The 22,966-nt window shown below is 42.5% G+C and overlaps 3 protein-coding genes across 12 annotated transcripts in view; 1 reads left to right on the top strand and 2 right to left on the bottom strand.

Moving 5' to 3' along the window:
- The window catches only part of ncoa2 (nuclear receptor coactivator 2), a 56,018-nt gene extending 47,087 nt beyond the window's left edge, over positions 1-8,931 (bottom strand). For 2 of the 6 annotated variants that reach the window (XM_034572161.1, XM_034572159.1), the window contains exon 1: positions 8,414-8,642. The gene's annotated coding sequence lies outside the window, so the exon portion shown is untranslated. Of the gene's footprint in view, positions 1-7,820; positions 8,346-8,413; positions 8,645-8,690 lie in introns of those variants that run through there. The other 4 variants (XM_034572157.1, XM_034572156.1, XM_034572160.1 and 1 more) reach the window with 4 other exon arrangements.
- A 1,409-nt stretch (positions 8,932-10,340) lies between these two features.
- Positions 10,341-17,624, bottom strand: tram1 (translocation associated membrane protein 1). The gene is made up of 11 exons (XM_034572568.1): positions 17,279-17,624; positions 15,582-15,645; positions 14,237-14,358; positions 14,027-14,143; positions 13,870-13,928; positions 13,677-13,761; positions 13,388-13,458; positions 13,142-13,246; positions 12,914-13,057; positions 12,288-12,439; positions 10,341-11,704 (listed from the first exon to the last, which is right to left on the bottom strand). Exons 1-11 carry the CDS (start codon positions 17,399-17,401, stop codon positions 11,634-11,636), a joined length of 1,113 nt encoding a protein of 370 aa, XP_034428459.1. The 5' UTR covers positions 17,402-17,624; the 3' UTR covers positions 10,341-11,633.
- On the top strand, positions 17,562-22,037 carry xkr9 (XK, Kell blood group complex subunit-related family, member 9). Of its 5 annotated transcripts, none has more exons than XM_034572565.1 (5): positions 17,562-17,680; positions 18,762-18,982; positions 19,619-20,049; positions 20,399-20,613; positions 20,694-22,034. In XM_034572565.1, the coding sequence occupies exons 3-5, from the start codon at positions 19,733-19,735 to the stop codon at positions 21,320-21,322; spliced, it is 1,161 nt and encodes a 386-aa protein (XP_034428456.1). In that variant the 5' UTR covers positions 17,562-17,680; positions 18,762-18,982; positions 19,619-19,732; the 3' UTR covers positions 21,323-22,034. The 5 variants fall into 5 exon arrangements, with proteins under 5 accessions (XP_034428456.1, XP_034428458.1, XP_034428453.1 ...); XM_034572567.1 differs by having other exon boundaries at positions 17,565-17,680; positions 18,711-18,982; positions 20,399-20,617; positions 20,694-22,037; XM_034572562.1 differs by having other exon boundaries at positions 17,565-17,680; positions 18,711-18,982.
- Positions 22,038-22,966: the final 929 nt, after the last annotated feature.

The following is a 22,966-nucleotide window of genomic DNA, read 5'->3' as shown; positions in this document are numbered from 1 at the left end:
ACTACTGCTACTGAGGTTAACTCAGCTGTCTACAAGAGCAAAACGTTTGTCACGTGGCCAAGTGAAGCCAAATATATTGTCAGACGGACATGATAGAACGAGAACATTTCAGTTCAAACCTTTCACAATAAATCAAGTCATTTTGTCGGTGCACAACGTGATCACACGCAAAAATGTGTGTGTGTGTGCACCTGTAAACCCCCCAGAAACCCAATGAAGCCACTGCAAAATACTTTGTTTGGATGGATGGCCAGGTGATGATGAGAAGATGAAGAACATGGTGACTTCTAACATTGTAATTCTTCCCCTCCTGCCTTCAAATCCATGTCGGGTTAAAGATCTCCACCCCCACCATGTGTTTTCAAACTAAGACTTGTCAGTGGGCTCCTGTAGCGGAAGCGTCAGTGGAACATCATGGGCTGCCTCTCTTATGCAATTACATGTCCAATGAGTGCCTTTGTTTTGTACTGCAGTGGCAGATGTGAAGGGAAGCGGTTTTGTTTTGACAGCCCACATCTTCAGGTGCCAAAACCACAAATCTCTTGAGCACAGACATGAATAGCAGCACACTAACAGTCTATGAGGTACAAATATAGGTTATTTAGCCATTCTGTTGAGGGGACAAGGCAATTAATTTATGTAGCAATTCATTACTTGCGTATACAAGTTCTAAACAGACTTATTAAAAAAGCTTAGTAAGAGTTAACAATGCTACTACTACAGCAAATAGACAGGATTTTTAAAGTCAGAATATTAAGCCCCAGAAACCTTTCACCCTGTTGTTGACCCTCTGGTCCTGAAGCAGTTTAGCCTGTTTTTGCTCATGTCACGTTTTTACACACCGGGTCCATGTTTAACTGCACCAGTACAAGAGAGTACAAAATGTTTTTGTGCGGTATTAAGTTGTTATGCCATAAATAAATCTAATTTGTTTTTTTTATTATTTATTTCCCCCAAATTAGGAAAAAGCAGAATCTGTTCTTATGAAAACATTTTATTTTGGCAATGAGAATAAGGGGATTTTTATTGAATATCACAACTTAAAGATATATTAAGTAATTTTCCTATTATTTATCTTTTAACTTACTAACAAGCTGTGGGGATGGATTCAGACCATATTGAATTTTAAACATTGTCAGTGTAAACAGGAACAGTGGAGAAAGAATCCTTCCTTTCCTACTCTATTAAAAATACATGATCTGCCTTATTTCATCCTATTACTATCAACATAAAAACCAAACCGTAAAAAAAATAAACACAAACATCTTAAACATAGTCTGGGAGTTAAACAATTTTATATTATGATCGATCTAGGAGATGTCCACAATCTCTCTCTCTCAAGCGAAAAGTAAATATTGTGACATTTTAACAATGTACCTACTGTACTCGGTTGACCCTTATGATGTAGATCGCTTGATTGCTGTGCTGATTGGCGGAATGAAATCACACATCTATCACAGGATCTCTTCCATGCGAGACATATTAAAATAACTGAGCATTGATCGTGATTTCGTTTTTTAAAAAAGATTGTGATCAGGATTTTGGGGAGGACTGACCAGCTAATGTCACATCAGTCAAAAATATCTTGTGATGTTTGAATTATGCTTCCATGACTATTAATGTGCTTTGGCTCTTATATGTTGTGCAAGTACGTAGAGGATAGAGTTGTAACTTGCGACGCTTTCTGCCCGATCATCACATAACAAAAACTCAGTGAACATCTAATCAGCACCATCTATTCTACACTCAATTTCAGAAGATTAATTTATCAATTAAATCAGATAATTTTGTGATTGAATCTTTTAGGAGAAATTAATTTGTACAATCTGCCCCATGTTATTGTACATTGATAACTTGTGTAACAACTGTCAGACATAGGACGTCATTTTTTTCACTCAATAAGTGTCCAATTATATGGACTATTGCTAGATTACTTGTTAATGTAGAATAACCTGTTGGTTACGGCTGCATATCCTCCAGGTAACTTAATGAGGAGCTCATTTACATGCACACCGCGCTCTCCACATTTATGGTTCATTGTGGGAGTTAACGGGGCGTGATACGAGCCTCATGAACCTGAGCAACATTTTATGTTCTGCGATTAATAAAGGAAAACAAGTGCTTCACCTGATGGGTTTGTGCTTAATCTGGTCATAATATTAATCTACTGTATGTCCCACTGTAGCAGAAAAACACAGGTCAATTTAGGAGATCCCCTACCCCCACTGAAAGCATTAAAGATAAAGCGAGCAGAACCATATTATAGGTCACCGAAGGAACACTGCTGAGTCAGCAGGGAGCGGGTGACGGAGAGAGAGAGAGAGAGAGAGATGGAGAGGGAAAGAGAAATCACGGCGGTCAGAATTTGACCCTCACAATGTGTACAGAAATGAAAAGCCTGAAACTGAATTCCTACATTCCTCTGGCTTTATGACAAGCAAGTGAGAAATGCTGCTGCCCTGCAAGTCATTCCATACTACCTTACAGCCCAGCCGGTGCCTGTGGTGGAGGTGGTGAGCGGATGCCATTTACCTCTGCTCCACCGTATAAGACAGTATTCTACATTTTCCCCAGGACAGATTCACACTGCATATTTTTGGACCACCCACCCGACTCCAGCAGGCAGCTTGCTCAATCCAAGTTTTCTCTTCCTCCCTCGGTGCCAAGGATTCCACCCTGGGCAGTGGGAAAGGTGCCAACCACATGCTAGCACCCTCGCTAGCACCCGATGCCACAAACACATTGTGGCAGAGGGAAAAGGCAATTCACCCACTCACACTCCATAACCTTTATCCACAACTGCATCCAGTCGTGAATCAATTTAGAAAATACCATCTCATATATTTATCATCAACTTCTGTTCTTCTTGAGGTTTGCCTTTGCATAAAGCTCGATATCTACTCTATTAAAATATGTGCTACGCAAGTAATTCATTATTATTTTCATGTCTCGTATCATTACACATTAGACGACTGTGGAAAGAGCAGAGAGAGCTTAGCTTGTCTTAATGAAACTGTGCTGCTTACGTGTTCAAAAGCATAACAGTTATTGCATGCACCATATTGTAGAGATAAGCAGCGCCAGCCTCATAACATGAGGAAAAAACCGCTGCAGAAGCATTGTCACACAATCATGTGACCTCTGTTGTCTCCTCTGTCCAAGCCAAACTGTCTAAGGGCACCTTCTTAGCATTGAGCAGTAGACACCACAATATCATTTAGCTTGGGAGATCAATATGCACTTTGCTGTGGCTGACCTACATCAGTAGAGGAGTGTGGCCTGTCGAAATCATTGGATTGCCTGTGAGACTCAAGATCCTTGGAGCCCTGCTGGACTCTCCATGGGGGCAGAGGATGAGGCAGCCAATGGTGTGATGTTACAAATCTCAGTTTGAAAGCATATTACATATTTAAATAATCCTCAAATGGCGAGCCTTAACACAAACTGCCTGCTATGGGCAATTACCCTGCCAGGAAAATGATCACAGACAAGTCAAGGACACTTCAACCGTGCATTTGTTTGCCAATTTATAGAAGCGCCTGAATGTTCTTACACATTACTTTTGAGAGGTGGACTCCACCAAGGCTATTCATCATAGATTAGACTTCTTGAGGGAGAAAAAACTGAGTATGTAAACTACAGGTGAAAGTTATTCCAAGAGGAAACTTGGGCTTAATATTATCATAAAACAACTGCAATGTCATCGGCCACTGAAAGTCTTCTCCTCATTGTTGAATCTTCAACTCTGTTCTGACAAGCAATCTACTTGAAACATTTCTGTAAAACACCAAAACCATTTTCAGACACGAAAATGTCCGTACAATTGTGTCCAGAGTCCGACCTTTTCCAGAGATTGGCTTCCACATATAATGAACGCAGCGAGAGAGTGTCCGCAGTCAGACGCATTGACAACTACAGGGGAAATGTATGGAACATTCAGGTGAGGAGTGGAGCCTGAGTAAAGCAGGAGGCAGGACATGATGTATAAATTCCGCTTCAGAAATCATGTATTTTAATTTAAGCTTTAGTTTTATCGCCAAAAGCTCTCGAATCTCCTAATTTACCAAACTGACATCTTCATTAGCATCTTCTACGTGTATGGCCCCATCTTATTCGTCCCGGTATATTTGTATTTTGCAATCAAGTGCTCACTCACTCGCTGTGAATTCCTCAGACATTTTAAGGAGATTTTACCGGGGGGGCTGGCAGGTAAAGTTTTGGAAAATGTACACAGCAACCGACATTCACGTTTTCACATACACCCCCACCCCAAAATATCAGGAAAACGTCCAGAGTTCATTGCATGTCTGAAAGCGGCTATAGAGTCAGTTAAAGATCCTGTGCAAGCTGCTGTTAACAAGACCGGATCTTCTCCGGGCACTGATAGATGGGATGGCTGATTTGAGGTCAGCTAAACAAGACAATGACAACATGCCTCGAAGCAAAGAGGGAGTAAATACTCTCTGCTCCTCCGCTTCCATGTCAGAGCCCTCTCAGCTTTCCATCAAACATCCCTGCCTCAGACCTCTCAAACAGACCTCTCTCCGCTGCCGTCCCCCCACCCTCATCTCTGCCTCTGCTGTAAAAACCTGGCCATTACCCCACAGCTCATCCCTCACGCCTACCCAGGATCTGTCACAGTGCTGTTTCCATGACAACGCAAACGCAGAAACAGCAGGGTGAGATGCCCAGCGAGACAAGGCAAACATATCAGGGGGAGGGCTGCACCATGTCAAGAATATACGGTGGACATTACACAGCATGTGATGGACGGATAACGCAAAGTCGCCCGGGTACAACCAAACTCAAGTGAGAGCCACATGTTTTCTTAAGAGTCGTCTTGTCTTATCTTACTGTATCTTTAAGTCTAGCCTCAATCACTGAAGGTAATTTATGAAATTATAAAAGAAGAAATGTTAATAATTCCAAAGCTTAACTATTTGTCTTGAACATGTCTGACCAGAGTCGAAAGCAAAGCAATAACTCCCTGAATGGAATGTGCAGATTTTAGTAGGGGCAGTAATACTTTGCAACATCCTTGTGAGTGCCCAGATTCCTGCCAGCCTCTCAGCGCTGGATGTGGTAATTTGACACTGCTTTTTAAACCAGGAGCGCACGTTTTAAAGAGCCTGTGTACGACTGAGGACCGTGGTGGTGTTCAGGAGGTGGACATGCTCAGCAGTAGAGACAGAGCTGTCATTTTCCAGCCTGGTTCAAATGACTCAACTGAATGTTGTTAGCAAAGAAGATTGAGTGGAAACAAGAGGAGCAGTGTTGTTATTGGTAACACAGGACATGGGATTTATGTCTTAATTTTAACAGAAGCATTTCTTACTGCTTTGAGGTGATCTAAATGGACATCTAAATCAGCATTTTGTTGAAAAACTCCAGTAATGAATCTAAAGCACAGAGGGGAGTGTGAATACATTCATTGTTTTCAAATTGACTGATTTGAATGGAGCTTTGGTTACTAACTTTAACCAAGTTTGGCTACTTAAAAAAACCGTATTGCTCTTAATGGACCAGAATTACCTGGGGACTGCATGAGATTAGGATCTCCCTTTCACAGTATGTGTCATAAGATGAATTCACATGGATTTGCTAAAAAATTCTGAATCCTGCTGACCCCAAAAAGAAAAAGGGGGCTAAAAATATTTCAGAGAATTTAGAGCACGGACGACCTCTGCCATCATTATCTCGGGACGGCCCCAGATTTTGGCTCGAGCTCTTGTTTTGTTGTTTTGTTGAACCAACAGACAAAAAAACAACATGCACATCCATTAGAAAAAAATGTGATGGGTGCTGGTTTAACAAAATATCACTGAAAAAAGAGAAATCTGCACAGAAGCTCCCTGTAAAGGATTTCTTTGATGTTTTGAGCGCGACCATCAGTCCCTAACCTCAATTTTAAGTTTCCAATCATAGAGGACAAATGAAACCAGCAAATATTCACAATGCTGGAATCAACAAATTGACAGAAAATGTATGTGTTAACTATTTGCATAAGATACAAAGGATACAAATTATATTGAATTTTACATTCTAGTGGTCTTAAGTACATAAAACTAAAGCAGTGGCAGCGTGTGCAGTAGAACAAGGTTCAAATGATTACAGTATCACTCAGGTGACGCAACTAAACAGCCTAATCATAGGGCAAAGGCCAGAGATCACCAGATGACAGGTCTGAATCACTGAACGTACTAGTTTGTTTCATGGAAATGGGAACACATGCCGAACATTGAGTGACATTGAAGTTGTGTGAAGGAAACTACCGAGCAATGAGCGAGAAAAGGCAGTTTGCAAGAGAGCGGGAGATGAATGCAGATGAATGGTTCCAGATGAAGTGACAAGCTGGACAATGCTCGGCCACACACTTGTTGATGCAGTAGCTGTAGTTTATGGTGCGGAGAAATACAGGTAATACACGCAGTATAAACTGTGTCAAGTCAATGCGATAAAACAAAAATACAACAGCCTCCAATCAGTTATCCTTGTATAAACATGCACACACGCTCCCATGAATTCCTGGACTGTCTCGTTCCCGACAGTCTTTCTTTGCACGGTTATGTCAAAACGATAAAACTAAACTTTCCAACACAATCTCTCCAGTTACATGATTCTCTAAAGCAGTGTGGTAAGTTTCTACCTTGTAAACAAAACGATTAAAATTTGAGGGAGTAATATAATTATTTACTCTATGAACACATGCTCATGTAGGCCAAACTATACTGCCATGTTTTCATTGAAACACTCAAAATTATAAATCCGGTCATTTTAGGAGGATCATATATTTCTCCGCTTGCCCTTTATTCTTATGACAGACAGTTTAATCTCCTGCTGGTCTCAAAAGAAATCATTGTGAGTGAGTTTTGTTACACTGCACATTCAAAAGTCAATAACTTCAGGCACCATGCCCTTGAGATAACGAGCTTCTCAGGCTGGCACATGCACACTGGATTTTAAAAGACAGCAACGCTATTTTTAAACGCTCCAGACCCCTTTAACAGTTTAAGACAAAACGAAAAAACGTGTGATCCTCTTTTATATATCTTCCTACCGGGGAGATCTGACTGAAATCCAGCACATTGCATCCTCACTGGAGGTGGGGGGCAAACCGCAGCTGAACAGCATGTCACGTTAAATCCCATAGCGGCGGCGATGTGACACGAGAAACCCGTGCACCATCAGGTGGGCAGGGTGACGCAACAGACACAGCTCAACTGGTTCCACGGGCTGCGTTCCTCCAGCGTCGCCGAGGAGGAGGAGGAGGAGGACCGCTGAAATGGCGCAAGCTTGTCTGCCTTGTATAGTCCCGGAGCAGTCAAGCAAGAGAGGCTTCAGGGAGCAGGGCAGTGCGCTCCCAAACACACCAGGCAACCCCCACTGAGCTGCATTCCTCCATACTGCATCAGCACCTTGCGTTTTTCACCCACCAGCCAATGCATTGGGTCCCAAACATGTCCACAGTGATGCATGCATGCGTGCATTGCCACATGATTAATTCAAATGTGGATTTAAGACACATGCAGGGTCTTGGAAGGAGCAAATGCAACAACAAGCTGCAAGCACCCTGCAGACCTCCTCCTCCTCCTCCCCCCGACTCTGAGCGCACAACCCCGCACAACTTTCTGAGCACTTTCCCCAAATGTTTTGAAAACTGCTGGTTCGAGTGCTGCAAGCTCCTCTGCGGACGAACACAGCAGCGGGGCAACATGGACCCCGCACAGTAAACAACCACAGCACCAGTAGTTCGGCAGGAAAGAAAAAGCGAGCGTGCTCCCTGCATCCTGAGCGACTACGCAGACATTCGGTCAACTTACCCCGGGGTTCGCGGCTTGAGGAGGGGGGGCGGCCATGAAGCACAACACGCAGGGGTGAACATCCAGCTCGCACACACACACGGCGGAGGGAGAAGTGCCCCCCGGTCCTGACTCACTCTTATAGCCCCAACAACCACGCTCACACGGCCACATTAGCCCGCAGCTACACGGCTAGCATGCTAACGACGTGCCCCCCTCCTCCTCCTCCTCTGTCGCTGCTGCTGCTACACTGGCGAACTTCGCCCGGTGTTGTGCGCACCGTCACCCGCTCACTCAGCACACAATAAAACACACTGACACGGGGAAGTACCGCGGACGCACTGTTTCCCTCCGTACCCGCGGGTAAATACATAAAAAAGTGCCCGTAAACACCGCTGTCCGAGCGGAGTTTGCTGCAGAAAGCACCGCTGACACAGGCTTAGCCGAGGGAAGCTAGCGGTTGCTAACGAGCTAGCGCCGAGGCGAGCGAGAGGAGCCCCGTGCCAGACGAGACTCAGCCGAGATTGAGGAGCTCGCAGGCGGATTTCACAACCAAAACAGCCCGGCCCCCGTGTCCCCCCCACAGCGTCTCGCCGCGGCGTGTGGCTACTCACCTTTTAATACTGTCGGCCCGTGTCCTCGCGGTTTAAATCCCCTCTACCCGACGCGGCTCTGACCTTCGCGGCGGCGGAGCAACATTTCTGCTGGCTAACTGTGCCGCCATGTTTCTCTCCCTGCGCTGCAAACCCAACACTGAGTGTGTGTTTATCTGGCTGCTGCTATCCTCCCCCACACCAAACCACATCACGGGGCTCCGGCAGCGGCGCTATCAGCTCACTCACCGCCGGGGCTTCCGTGAGCAAAACCCACCCCCTCCCCGCGGCGATTTACCTGTCAGGAGCCCGCGGACCCGACTCCGCAGCACCGGGGGTTTCATCCGTGTTTACTGCTGACAGCCTCCGGACAGTCGCTTCGGAAACACCGCGGTGTCCACGAGTGGCTGCGATGGTGTTTAAAACGCGTGTTGTGGTTTTTAAAATGTGGTCAAACTGTGGCACCCCCTCCCTCCCTCCGACACTGGGTTTCTGATTAGATTCAAAAACATGTCAAGTGCTGGATCAGCACATCTGCACCAGTGTGATCCGACACATGTGTGAATGTAAGGTAATAAATAACATGTGCAAATAAAACTTGAATATTTATATTTATCATTTGCGATTTTTTTAATTTGAATTGTTTGTATCCCTGTTTAGTTCGAGGTTCTATCGTTTTATTTAATTTATTTCTATTTATTTGGTGCTTTTGCTTAGTTTTTAGATTCTGGTGTTGTGTTTCATTGCTACTACTTAGTAGAATTAGCTCCTCATGTGTTGGAATGACAACACATCTTCATGAATCTTGAATCTTCTATTTAAAACAATGGCTAGAAATAAAAAAGGCTGGTGGAGTGAATGTACTTCCTTTTATCACACCACTTAAATTACATTGCAATCCAGATAACTTGATACAACATTAACTAACAACCAGTGAGATATATATTTTTTTTAATTAAACCTAATTTCATGTCATTGTGTTGCTATTTTATACTAAAAATGATTGACAAACTTTGTAAATACAACAAACAACTGTGTTCCACTTTATTCTGGTCAAAACGTCAACCAGCAGACAGGCGTGTTCTCCGCAGCAAATCCTGTGCAACTCCACCATCGTGTGGTTGAAAGGTGAAACATCAACACGTAATATGCTTTTTGAAAAGTGATCCTTTCTGATCTGTCAGTTCAGATTTTATCACAGTAGAATTTACCATAGTAAAATATGGACTGCCCCTCTCAAAACAGAGACCTTTTTTGTATTCTGCCTCAGGGATATTTAAACATTCACAATAAGATTTACAGTTTGTGTAATTTCATGATCTAATTTCAATATTTTTAGACTATATGTTAGACACATCAAATTTGACTTTTTAGAGCCAAACTAATAACCCCCACAACAATGTGTAAAATTCGTATATTTCTTGCAGATTGAATGGTTTTGAAACACAATGTAGACGTTTACAGAGTTTAAATTTAAAACACAGTAAAAAGAATAGAATTTGGTGGAAAGATCAGACAAGCTCCACCAATGTCCCATTTTAAAAAGAACATTTTATAGAATGTCTTTTCAATTAGATGTTTTATCCTTCGTCCACTGCATAAACTTGTAATTGCACAACGTACTTTTCAGTTTTTATGCCTGTGAAGCACTTTGTAAACCTGTTTCTTTGAAAATTACTGTACAAATCAAATTTATTAAGATTATTATTTTTCTGTTAAAATTTGATTGACAATGGTTAGTGGTGTGCAGGAGGAACCAGTGACCTCCGTGTGTAAGATCCTCCACTAAGCCATCTTCTTGTCTTTACAGCCATAGCACTAGCAATGACAGGTCACATAATCATTATTCTCCTTTTGCATGACTATCATTTTAAATGAATGCGATACTACAAAATATCTGACGAGTGAAATACATTAGACAACTAAAAAAGCCAAATAAGAACTCCGGTTTCTTCAATAAAACCATTTATTCCGTTGAAGGATAGACAAACCCCCAGGACATTTACTAAAAGCAGTAAATGGGTTTATTCTTTAGAATAAGCCGGCGTTACCTAGGTGATTGATTCTTACACTACAGCTGCGCTCCATAAATCCATTTTATGGCATGTGAAGTAAAAAGGCATTTGTCAACAGTCAACCAGGCTCATTTGGCACAGTCCATAGAAGAGCAGGGTTAGAGCCAAACATCCCAGTCCATGTTTTTTATTTTAAACAAATCATTCTAATTCAATAAGGTGGTCACAGAAAAACAAGAAACCCATTTTCACTTACACGACAAATGAAGAGGGACATACAAGGTTCAATCACACTGACAAAAGGGATGTTTCGCCTGATTTTGTCTTTTCCATCTCAAGTAAAATGATCTTATTTCACTCAAAAAGCTAAGACATGAGGTGTGTTTATTCACAAACAGCATCAAGGAGGGACTGTGATAGATTCAGCTTCATTTCATGATTACAAAAAAACTGTTCCTAACTCCCATTATTGAACACTGCGTCAACTCAGAGTATTAGAGGGCGATGTCTCCGCTTTTCCTTGTTTGCGTTTCCTATTCATGAGGATATTCTACCTCGGTTTCCATATAAAGTGTGTTGGTGACTGACAAAGTGAAAACACTGTAAAAATGCCTCGCTGAGTGGGTTTGAACAGTCTGAGGTGTGAACGCGTTTGTATCCTAAAGATTATAACACGACTGTTTACAACCTCCTGTCATAAAAAAAAAAAAGAAAAATAAGAAAGAATTTCCGTAACTGCAAAAACATGATTTGGTGAAAAAGAAGAGGAGCTGAGCTAGAAAATATAAATGTGTGGAAAAACAGAAATAAAGCACAAGCTGCAATACATAGTATTTAGGGAAAGCATGGTCTGACCCGGGAGGAACACGAAACACTGAAGTCATCATTCCTGAACTTTTTAAAATTTACACACCCTGTACAACACAATCTGTATCAATAGGCACTTCTTAAATAACGGTATTTTTTTCCATAGTTTATTTTTTTGAAATTAGTTTTCTTCTCATTGGAAATGGCACAGCAGAGCAATGATTTTCAAAATCAAGGCGTGCTGGACGACTGGCGGCGAGCAAAGCTAGATGCATTCGGGCCCTTGGAAGTCCAGCTGGGAGGGCAGACCCCGCGTGGGAGCAGAAAAACGCGAATGATGGCGGAGGAGTGGAGGATCCGCCGGTTGGCCACAGACACGGAGGCACGGGGAGCGATGGGATTAGCTGAGAGGAATGTGTTTATGAAGACTTCTCCTTTCTTGCTCTTGGTGAATCAGCTGCATGGGAGTTCACTCCATTTACTCCATTGGCTGAAACAAAGAAGACATATAGGTAAGTGCCATGTAAAGAGTGGGTAACAGTGAACATTATGCATTTAACATGGTGTTTCATGAGAAGAGGAGAAAGTATGGATTGTATTCATCTTGTATTTTCCCCTGTCTGTTTGTTTGTAAGCAGAATTACACAAAAACCTCTAAACAGATTTGCACGAAACCTGGGTAGAGAGATGCATTATGGGTCAGGGAAGAACCCATTCACTTTTGGAGCAGAAGAGGAGGATCCAGGATTTTTTTTTCACCCTCTTCCAACATTGCAAGAATGTGTTTGACATTTTCGCCAATTTCCCAGGGAATAATTCATGGATCTAGAAAATATCTGATATTTATGAGTGTGTGCAATTTGGCGCAGCTTGATGGTACGTGCTCCACTGAGTGCCATTCTAGTTATGTCATATTTTAAGTATTTGAATATTTGGTGGTATCTTCAGTTTTTTAAATCTCATATGTGTTTGTTTGTCCATTTCATTGAAGCAGTGTGTGTGTGTGTGTGTGAGTGTTTTCTTATTACTCAGGAAAGATGAAGAATTCTTCATAAAGACGTTAACTGCCTCACCTTTGTCTTTCTTTGATTTGCTCTTGGCTGGAACTTGTTTCTTTTTCAAGGTCTGAACCTGAGCGTGCTCTCTCCACCGGCGCAGCTGGAAGTTGATAAATTTCCACATCATGAAGGCCTGAGTGAGGCAGATGGCGGCCAGAACAGTTATCCTATTAGAGAGAGGAAACAGTCAGTAAGTCACAAGGTCATTAAAAATATGTGCAGGTGGAGTGATACAGTTTAGTTGAGTTCTTTTTTTAAGTGTTGTTTGGTAGATTTCTTTCCCATAAGTTGTGTGTAGAAACAATTTTCTCACGTCTCTTTCACAAGAGGTGTTATAGTTGCATTTCATTCTAATTTACCATAACTTGTGTTGGTGAACAACTCTCTTCCTCTTCTATAAGGAAGTTATTTCTGTATGTTGAACCTCAGGGCTACGTGAAGCCTGGAGATAAGCTGTTCCATTATTCAGTAAGCCGCAAACCAGATAATCTTGATAATGCTATAACAGCAATGGAGCAGATATGTTTTAGGGTCAATGAACTACAACATTTAAAAAAGGCAAATTTTCAGGCCAGTAACATCCACATAAGCTGGCCTTTTTCTCAAATAAATGTTTGTATTCTCTTCTCAGACACACTCACCGCACAAAGAGAACATTGAAGTTTCCCGCTGCCAAATCGAAGCCCTGATTCTCGGCGTTGGCGAGGCCGAAGCCCACGGTGAGGACGGACAGGGTCAGGGTGAGCAGCCGCGCGAGGACAAAGAGCACGGCCCACATGGTGAAACTGGAAGATGAGAGGTGATGCAATCATGACTTCTCACTATCGGTAAACCTTAACAGTTATAAAACAAACAAACTGTGGACTCACCCCAGTTGTCTGTTCTCGTTGCTGAAGTAGATCAAGCGGGAAATGTGGAAGAGCAGCTCCACACAGTAGTGCAACACCAGCAGGACGAGACACAGGCGGTTCAGACTGAAAGACGCGAGAAGACACTTTGTTACAACAGACAGTGAGACATGCCTGGAGAGCTACTTTCCCCCGAAGGGCAGAAATTACACATGTTACACACAATCACACACGTAATGTGAGGCTTTCTGCAACAGCAGCACTTACTTCAGAATGTAGGCGCCTGCGATGTGGACCAGGTACAGGAAGATGTACACAAGCTGGCGCGGAATATCCTCCTAAACGGTAAACACAGAGGAAGACAGGGCTAAATATTTACAGCAGCGCGGCTCGACACGTAGAATTAGGCAAAAGGAGTTTGAGTCACTGAAACAATACAACATAATCAAGGAAGTCCAACAGGAAGTCGCCTCAGGGTCCACATAGAAGCTGCAGTAATGTCACGCTATTCCAAAATGATACATACACACACGCACACACACACACAGACACTTACCTTCTTTGTCTTTTGGAAGTACAGTTCAGGCAGAGAGTGTAACCAGTAACCCAGCTGACAGATAAAGTAGAATTTCATCTGGAATCTGAATAAATCAAATCAAAAGTAATAAATTAAACATGAAGTTCTTGTAAAATAATCAACAACATAACAAGCTCCAACACTGCCGGTCACGGAGAATATGCCTACGTACGGCATCAGTGTGTGGGGATATCCCTCCCACAGGGTGACTGGACTGGACAGGAAGTTTTCCTGAGAACAAACAGGCATTTAATTTTCAATTCATCCACAGTTTCAGGGCTCATTTCATTTGCATATAAAAGCAATGGCCACGTAGCTACTGTACGTACAGAGAGGAGGATGCTCATGCCCCAGCCGAAGGAGAAACAGTAGAAAGCGCTGAGCTGGCCCGACTCATTGAACTTGCTGTGCTTGGTTTTGGAGAAGTGCTTCTTCCTGTTGAGTTTCTGGAAAGATGAACGAAATGAAACAATGCCATGGAACTGTTCCATGAGATTAAAAGTCAGTGCATTAAAGTGTGTGTGTGTGTCCGGACTTACATCCAGCACATACTCCTGGATGATGGCGTGCATAATGATGCCCACCAGCATGTAGAAGAAGATGGTGGCCAAGTCCTTGATGCCATGGTGGAAGTGGTTCACGGCCGTCTCCTCTGGGCCCTCTGCAGCGTCACACACATACAAAGTATGTAAGTAATGCAAAGTATGTAAGTAATGCAAAGTCATCATGATAAACAATACTTCCGCTGGGTTTTAGTCTGCATGTGTGGCTATTATCAGTTAGCAGGATTACGCAAAAACCTTTAGACAGATAACCACAAAACTTGGTGGAAGGAGACATACAATTTTGGTGCAGATCAAAATTTGGGGGTGGATCCAGGAATGCTTTTGGATCTTGATGAAAACTTATCATACATGTTTAGGGGGCTAATATATTTATGAGTTTGTGCAATTTGGTGCAGATCCAAATAAAAATCTGGATCTAGTGATGTTAAATGTAGTTTGAAAAAGGGGACTGTTGGACCATGGTGGAGATGGTTTGGAGATGTGATCCATTCATATCATAACATCCAATTTATCCATTTCATGCAAATTCCTGACTCACCATCTGTCTAGCCACTTTAATTCAACTGAATCAAGTGATTCACAAGTTCAATCATCTGAAACCCTGAGATGGTCTGTGTTTGGACAAGCGAGTCTCGACTGTGCAGTATCCAACCAACACACAGAAACGTCCTCTGTCGCAAACCTGCAATTTCATATTTGTGAAACCCTGAATAATGTGATTATTTGTGGCACAGACGTAGACGATACGTGAGCAAATAGTTTGAGCAAAGGTTGCAGCTGGAGGTTTATACAACCGTATAAAGAAATCAATTCAATCAATTTGTAAAAGTCAGCACAGAAAGAAAAAGACGCAGCACTGGATTTTTTCACAGAGGAGAGATTTAGCTGCTGTGTGTTATTTGTTTTATTAGATACAGGTTGTAAATAAATTACAGAGCCAGGTAAGTGGCAAGGTCCCTCAGATAAGAACCGAATCACCAGCTTGCAGCTCTCAGAGGTCCAGTCTCCAAAGGAAATTTATAACCTTGAAATGAGAAGGACTTGAATCGAGAGGCCTATATTACACCTTAGCCCAAATTTGCCCGGCGCAACCTTGCCACAAGAGAACTTTATAAATCAGGCGGACTAAATTTAGCTCCGGAGGGAAAAAAAAGGAGCTCTCAAATGGGTTTGTGTAAGGCCACGCAAGTACCGCTCTAGAATCCAAATGAGAGGCTTCCAGCAGGACGACGCTGACATAACGCTGCATTACGTGTTAAAGCCAAAACCTTGAACCCAATCCCACAACATCCAAGTCTCAATTTAACCTTTAACTTACCGGTTGTAGATATGGTGACATTGTACTGGACAGTTATGAACAGCACGGCAAACTTCGAGGTGACCTGTGGATGTAAAAAAAAAAAAAAAAAAAAGGTTGAACATGCACATGTGTGACATTCAACATACAGGTTCATTTTATTTACATGCACTAAGGCGACATATTGATTTGAAACTTCTAATTGGTTTTAAAGTCACAGACCATTCTCTTTTAGCAATCTATAATAATAAGCTGGTATTGAACAAAAATCACCCAAAACTGAGAGACCGTGTGGGAATATTATAATAACAGAAAAGGGCATTAAAATACTGAAAGAGAATACATTTTAAAAGAATAGCTACTAGAATTCACAATTTTTTTTCAAGAAAATGACATTTGTGATAAATTAATTAGTACTGATAAAATGCACAAACAGGTTTCAAGGGTTACTTTTATTAAAATGCACTCAAACGAGAAGCATTGTATTAATTTGCATATAAAAGGACCCAAAATGGTGTTACACATTGTTTTTTTTCCACTTTAAAACCAATTAATCAGTGTTAAAGTAACGGTATGCTTTATTTCAGCAATACATTATTATTATTTTGTGCTGGAAATGCACTTTAAACATCCAAAAACTGGCATATAACTGCGATAAAGTGATAAACTAGCACAAACTCACTTTTTATTACGGGTTTTGTGCATTAAATGTGGAACTACTTTTCTAAAGAAATTGTATTTTTTATTTTAACTAATCAATATAATTATGTAGGGAGTATTATAATAGAGGTGCATGGAGAAGAGACAAGAAAAGGGCCACGTGGCTCAGATGTTTTTTAAATCAACGCAGAAACAGCTGATTGAGTAAATAAATGGATATTTTTCAATGAAAAAATTAAACAGGAGTTTTAATGTGGAAAACAAAAACAGGAAGCAGTTGCAGCTCCGTGCGCCTTGACACTTAATGGCGCTGCTTTGCAGTGACGACACCAGGGACCAAACATGGAACAACTCCGAGAGAAAGTGGACCGGAGCGCAGAGACTGATCCGGCCGGGTGGAAGGTGTCGAACCGGGGGATAGAGATGTGTCGAAGCCGCTCTCGGTCTCCGGGGACAACTTTGTGATGAGGATGAGGAGGAGGATGATGATGATGATGACAGCCCCCCCCCTCTCTCTCTCTCTCTCTCTCTCTCTCTCTCTCTCTCTCTCTCTCTCTCTCTCTCTCTCTCTCTCACTCGTTGTGTGATTGCCACGTAACCCATCGACGCGTAAACTAAAACCAAGTGCAGGCTGTTTGTTGCACAATACTCGAACCCAGCGAAATCGATACCGGGTCGCCCACCTGCCAAATAGTGACACTGTTGCACAGAAGCAACTTTTTGTTTGTTTGATCGAACCCGGCAGAGCGGAGAAATATCGAATTCAGCGCGGGGCTGCAGTCAGGTGGGGAGAGAACCCAACTTCCCACAATGCTTCGGTCCCACCTCAGACACCTCTGGCTCCACTACAGGCTGCAGGGACACGGAGGGAAAACGAGGGGGAGACAGACAAACTTTCGATGCCCGGGAGGAAGTAGTGCGGAATAGACCAGACAGCCATGTCAGCCACCAGATGGGTTTGTGACCGGGAGTCCAGCCGAGCTCCAGCAGCCAACCCCCCCGCCACCGTGCACGGTTCAACCCCCCCACCTTGATCCACATGTGTCCGGGGGACTTACCTCAAACATGAGCCCGAGGAGGAACACCATAGCAACGCAGGAAACAATGTCTGCGTGGTTCTGGATGACAAACTCATGGCTCAGCACCGGCGGGCTCTTGTTCGCCTTCTTTCGGATCGCCATGACGCGCACGATGCGGCTCAACTTTTCTCCTTTGCGGGGTTTTACGCAGCAGCCGCGCAGAGGTGGTCGCTTTCTGTCAGATTGGTGTTTATTATTATCCGTGCGTTCGAGATCGCTCAGAGCTCCCTCCCGATTCCGTCAAGCGCAGGGCCAGGCGAGCGATTGAATGGCGTGTCACTCTTCGCGAGTGGGAGGGTCCAAGGAGAGGGAGACTCGACCCAACGACGCTGCTTTACGCACAGGACGGGTGCCGCTGCTGCCCTCGGTCGCCCCCTACAGGTCTGGAGGTGCCTGTGATACAAGAAATGACGCTCAAAGTGCTTTACATACACTATAGATACAAATAAAAATGTGAATACAAAATAAAACATAAGAACATGTTAGATAGATGGATGGATAGATTATTATAGATGTATTTGTCAGGGACATTGATACACATGAATAATAGGGGGGGGTAATGTAATCACCTCTTGTGAATATGAATAGTTGTTTTTATGTCGACAAACCATCTGATCGAAGGAGAAGTCAAGCCACATATAATCATGATTTCCCCCACTCAGCAAGTTATATTTACTTATTACTGGACAATAATGAAAATTAACAGATCTCTGGTCAAGTACTTTAAGTGTTTGTTTATAAAGCAGCTGCGGCAACAAAGTTTCATAACCAGCAATTAGTCTATGATAGTGTGATTGCAAACTGATAATGGAGTTATGACAGTTCACTTAAGCATAATATAAACTGAAATAATAAGCGCTTCAAGGTGTTCTCTCTTGTGTGGCCCTGCGCCAAAATCTAATATTCATAGACTACCTTTATTTTTCTTCAGTTGATGTTGAACTTACATCAAGCATTTGCTTAAACACATATGAATAGGTTGATAGTTTGGGAAATTACATTTCTGATTGACCTCAGTACTTTCAGCAGCATTTAGAAATGCATTAAGGACCGTCAGGACTTATACAGCATATTTAAAATTTAAAAGCGAGACTGTGGTAGAGAAGAGTCTTAAAATCAGTGTCCTGTCTCAGATTACCTAATATTCAGTGCCATAAACTGTTGCTTATTCCAGAACATTGTGGCAGTGAAACAAGTGAAGCACTTCATTAACCAAAGTTTTATTGCTTAAAGTAAAACATGAATAGCTTCTCTTTAAATGTGATCACCAGTGGTACAATATACATGCATTAACTTGTGATTTTTAGAAGTTCACACAATATTTGTCATTTGACAATAATCAGGTACAGTTCAGGTTTCCTGATCTGAGATAAATCGGTTCCAACACCTACTGTAAATACTTTAATTACAGGAAAACCTGCGCAAGTTGTCACGTGATCCGTCCCACCCTCTGTGTCCACAGCAAGCGTGTATTAATGTTTCGTTTCACGGAATGAAGCAACAAAAGAACTCATACCGACAAGGTAGATTATGTAATTGTGTCTTTCCGGTATGGCTGTTGGCTCAGAGTCACTGGGGTGGAGCCTGTCACAAGTTTCAAGCAAAGAGAAAGCAAACGGCTGCATGCTGAGGAGTTTCCCTTTGTGACTGCACACAGCTGCCTACCACGGGGAAAAGATACTGGTAAGTTTGTGCGTGTATATGTGTGAATATCTTTGTAGGACAGCATTTTGTGTGTGATTCAAAATAGTAGGTGTCTAGGTTGTAGTTCCGATTCATTTATAAAGAAGCGTAATAAAAATATAATAAATGGAACTGACACATGCTTATTTAATTCAATTGGGGAGAATATGAATGTCATTTTGAAAGTGTGATATCTTGAATTTGCCTTAAAATGTGTCTCTCAGTAACTCTCATTAACGTTACACTTATATTGAAGCCAGATATGCTCAGGAGACTTCACATGTAGTTATTGTGTAAGAAGTTACAGGACAAATGCAAATAACTTATGTAACTTACTTATGTATTCAGAGTGGGCAAGACAAGATTTGGAGCATTTTTATTGTTTTCTGCTGATAACATTTTCTATTGCACACGAACAGTAAGTGTGTCAAGTATCAGGACTCTGTATAATAAAGTGTTTATTACATTAGGTCAAAGGGCAGTAGAATATGACATAGCAGCAGCTGACTGCAGTCACGCTGCATTTTAAAACGTCACCTGTCTTTTCGCAAACTTTTGCTTTACCTTGTTGTAAATCTGCATGCGAGGTTTGTGAGTGGTACTTAGAGATTTTTATCTCGTGTGTTGCTTCCACAGATCGACTGAAATGGCTCCTGAACTCCCAGAGTCCAACAAGAAACAGTCCACAGCAGCTTTTCTCACGAGAGCTCAGAGTTAAATCTCTGGTTGATCTTGCATAGTGACAGCGAAATGCTTGACTCAGACAGTCAGTACACGCGACTGCGATGGCTACTAACCATTGTTGGACTTGTCCTCTATGTGGTGGACATTGGGACAGACGTGGGACTGGCTCTGAGACATTTTGGTGAGAAACAATATGTCTGGGCTGGACTGACTCTCCTGTTTGTTCTGGCTGGACTGCTGGTGAGCCAGATCTTCAGCTTTGCCTGGTACAGGGACGACATGAAGGACGGGCTGACAAACCCAGACGGCAGAGGAACCGTGGCAGGCATGTCAACTGGTGAACTTGTTGTCCTGCACATATTTGGCATGGGAGTTGTCTCCAGGTATGGAATGATGACACTGACTGTGATAAGAGCGCTGCAGCCTCAGAAGGCCCTGATCCCTCCTGTCATATCTGCATAGTACCACGAGCTGCTCCTTTAGGCTGCAAGAAGAAATGTCTGCACGTGGTGACTCAAAATGTTCGGCATGCAACTCCTGCCCAATGGCTTGGTATTGCAGTATGTGCAAACTGGAATAACCACATTTAAGCTGCGTTGCATCACATCAGGAGCAAGCCTTACAAATACTGTACATCCCTGTTGCACAGGCAAATGATGAATGAGTGACAAATACAATGTGTGGTTTGCAGAAACCTGTTTGACTGTGTTTTCACTGTGTCACTGTTGCTAGGTATTACCACCTGCTGAAAAAGGGATTTAAAGTAGTTAGGATGACGCCAATGTGCAGCACGGTGGAGGAGAGGAGGGAGGAGCACCACTCTCTGTTTTGTGTGGCTGCTGATCTGAGCATGCTCAAACTGTTTGAGGCTTTCCTGGAGAGTGCCCCCCAGCTCCTTCTACAACTCTACATACTGCTGGATCACTGTAAAGGCTCTGTTATGCAGTGTAAGTGAGTTACAATCAAGTCTCTGCATATTCATGAATTTACATTGTCGTTATTCACACCACATGTCCCTTACTTTCAGATTTATCTATGGTCTTTTCCTTCTTCAATATCGCCTGGGCCCTGGTGGACTATCGCCGCTGCCTGCGCAGATCCCTCCCCCTTATCAGGGAGATGCCCTCAGGCCTCCCCACAGCAATCTACCTCCTGTACAAACTTTGCACCATCACCAGCCACATCCTCAGCTACAGCCTCCTCCTCTTACTGAGCTCTTACAGCACCGTGGCCCTCGTCCTCCTGTGGCTGCTCATGACAACCTTCACACACCTGCTTCACACCAACTTCTGCTCATCCAAAAGCCTCGAGCTCCTCTACCAGGCCGTCGTGGGAGTCATCCTCACCTTCACCTTTTTCAACGTCAAAGGACAGGACACAAAAGTGCTCATGACCATCTACTACATTTTCCACGTTCTCATAAACGTTACGGCTCCGGTCTTGCTGGCTCTGTTGAAGCCAGAACAGCAGACTGGCCCGTTTCTGCTGCCAGTCGGTTGTTTGATCGTTGTAGGGTCAGTGCTGGGCCTGGGGGGCCTCATACTGTACTACGCCTACCTGCATCCCAGGGGGAAGTGGCGCGAGGCAGATGAGGTGGACGGTCTGGGGAACGAAACTGAGAGCATGAGAAGAATGAGGAACTTTTTACATCCCTGAAAAAGTGCTTTCATTCAAAGTTGTACAGAGGAGAGATATGCACTTACTATAAATCTGAACCTCTGACAGAAAGGAAATAGAATATCATCTCCATATTGTGCTTATATTTATTAAATATTCACATAGTCAACACTTATCCTCGCCCACCATTATCCACTCTGGGATTTAGTTAGCGTTTTTATTACCAGTACAAAAAGCTAGCCATTTATTTAAGTTATTAGTATTTAATAGTTAATTGTTGTAATTAATATATAGAGAGTTTTATTTAGTCCTGCTTGCATAAAATATATGTCAACATTTTTTTGGGGCGACTGGAATAGTCACCTTATATTATACTTAAATATATTACGTGTCAATGTGACACAAACATTTCATTGATATAAGATTGGAAGCAAAAAAAAAAAAAAAAGGCAAAAATTTATTTTCTCATTTTTTTGTGTTAAATAAATTATGTGTGATGTACAAAAAACAAAAACATAAATTATTTTGTATTCTTATGTGTTTGTCATATTTTTTATCTTTCTTGTTGAAAAACCTTTTACAACTCAGTGACTCAACACTTGTTCTCCTCTGATTTCATGTCTCAGCTGAAAGTTATTTTGTGGGTAAGGACAAAAATGCTCCTGCAACACAATGTTAAACACAGGGTGGCGTCATTGTCTAGGTTGACTTCTCTTAGTGAGGTCCAGCACTGCTCTGGGCCGACACGAACAAAACATGAAGAGTATATAGTTAAAAAATATATAAACATATGTTCTCTCTTATATTGTATTATATTATTATATATTATTATTATATATCGTATTTGGATATAATCTAATAACAATTTACACTTTAATCTTTAAATTCGAACTGTAACTGCATGACTGATGTGGTTCCTTAAATTTCATTGTTTTTGACCCCAAACAATTGATGTTCTTGCTCTTTTTCTGCCTCCTTTCATCTATTGTTTCTATGTCTCTTTATCCCAATGTCCCAACATATCTCCTGTTCAAAGTGGATGTCTGACCATCACCACTGATCCTGAATTATAAATCCTGCTTCCTCACCTATAATCCCTATAAACACCAAGGTGGCAACTAAACATTTCCCGCTCACCTCAGAAATGATAAACACAGGGGCCACGGATGAGCTAACTAGTAACAACAAACCAGTGCGAATTTTGTTTTGACTACCAGCTAAATATTGTGTGAGTCAACCCCTTGAGCTGAGGACGCTGTTTCTTCCTGGCTGGGACGTCAGTTGTGTGGGTGGGAGGTTTGGACGCGATCTCCATGGCCCAGTGTGAGCTCACCTGGGAGGAACGCTGACAAACCGCAGGCTCCGCCGAGCAACGATGCTTCTCGGCTCCCAAATAAATCCCAGCCATTTCCCCAACCTCTCTTCCTTTCATTCTGGAGCTTTCTGACTTGTTTACTCCGAGGGGCCACTTTAACTCTCATGTGTCAGTTGTGCTCCGTCACAGGCACCCCATAACGTGACAAATGTAAGTGGGGAGTTTGTGTCGGAGAGGAAATGAATCACTGAATTCAGTTTTACTGTGGACAGACTCTAACTCTTTGTGTATTTAAAGTAGGCAGATAGTTGTTCTATACAAATGGCTATACATACACACACAACTTGGACTCAATCCCAAAGTGATGC

The sequence above is a fragment of the Hippoglossus hippoglossus genome, chromosome 20 (genome assembly GCF_009819705.1).
Source record: "Hippoglossus hippoglossus isolate fHipHip1 chromosome 20, fHipHip1.pri, whole genome shotgun sequence".
In the NCBI taxonomy this organism is placed as follows: domain Eukaryota; kingdom Metazoa; phylum Chordata; class Actinopteri; order Pleuronectiformes; family Pleuronectidae; genus Hippoglossus; species Hippoglossus hippoglossus.
The sequence above is the reverse complement of the archived record's forward strand: the minus strand, read 5'-3'. Positions and strand labels throughout refer to the sequence as shown.

Excerpts from the sequence above, each read along its gene's own strand:
- tram1 (XM_034572568.1), bottom strand. The coding sequence starts at position 17,401 with ATGGCGATCCGAAAGAAGGCGAACAAGAGCCCGCCGGTGCTGAGCCAT. Across the intron at positions 13,762-13,869 it reads TATCCCCACACACTGATGCC|ATTCCAGATGAAATTCTACT; the intron begins GTACGTAGGCAT and ends TGATTTATTCAG. Across the intron at positions 11,705-12,287 it reads CAAATCAAAGAAAGACAAAG|CCAATGGAGTAAATGGAGTG; the intron begins GTGAGGCAGTTA and ends TCTTTGTTTCAG.
- xkr9 (XM_034572565.1), top strand. The coding sequence starts at position 19,733 with ATGCTTGACTCAGACAGTCAGTACACGCGACTGCGATGGCTACTAACC. Across the intron at positions 20,050-20,398 it reads GGCATGGGAGTTGTCTCCAG|GTATTACCACCTGCTGAAAA; the intron begins GTATGGAATGAT and ends CACTGTTGCTAG. Across the intron at positions 20,614-20,693 it reads TAAAGGCTCTGTTATGCAGT|ATTTATCTATGGTCTTTTCC; the intron begins GTAAGTGAGTTA and ends CCTTACTTTCAG.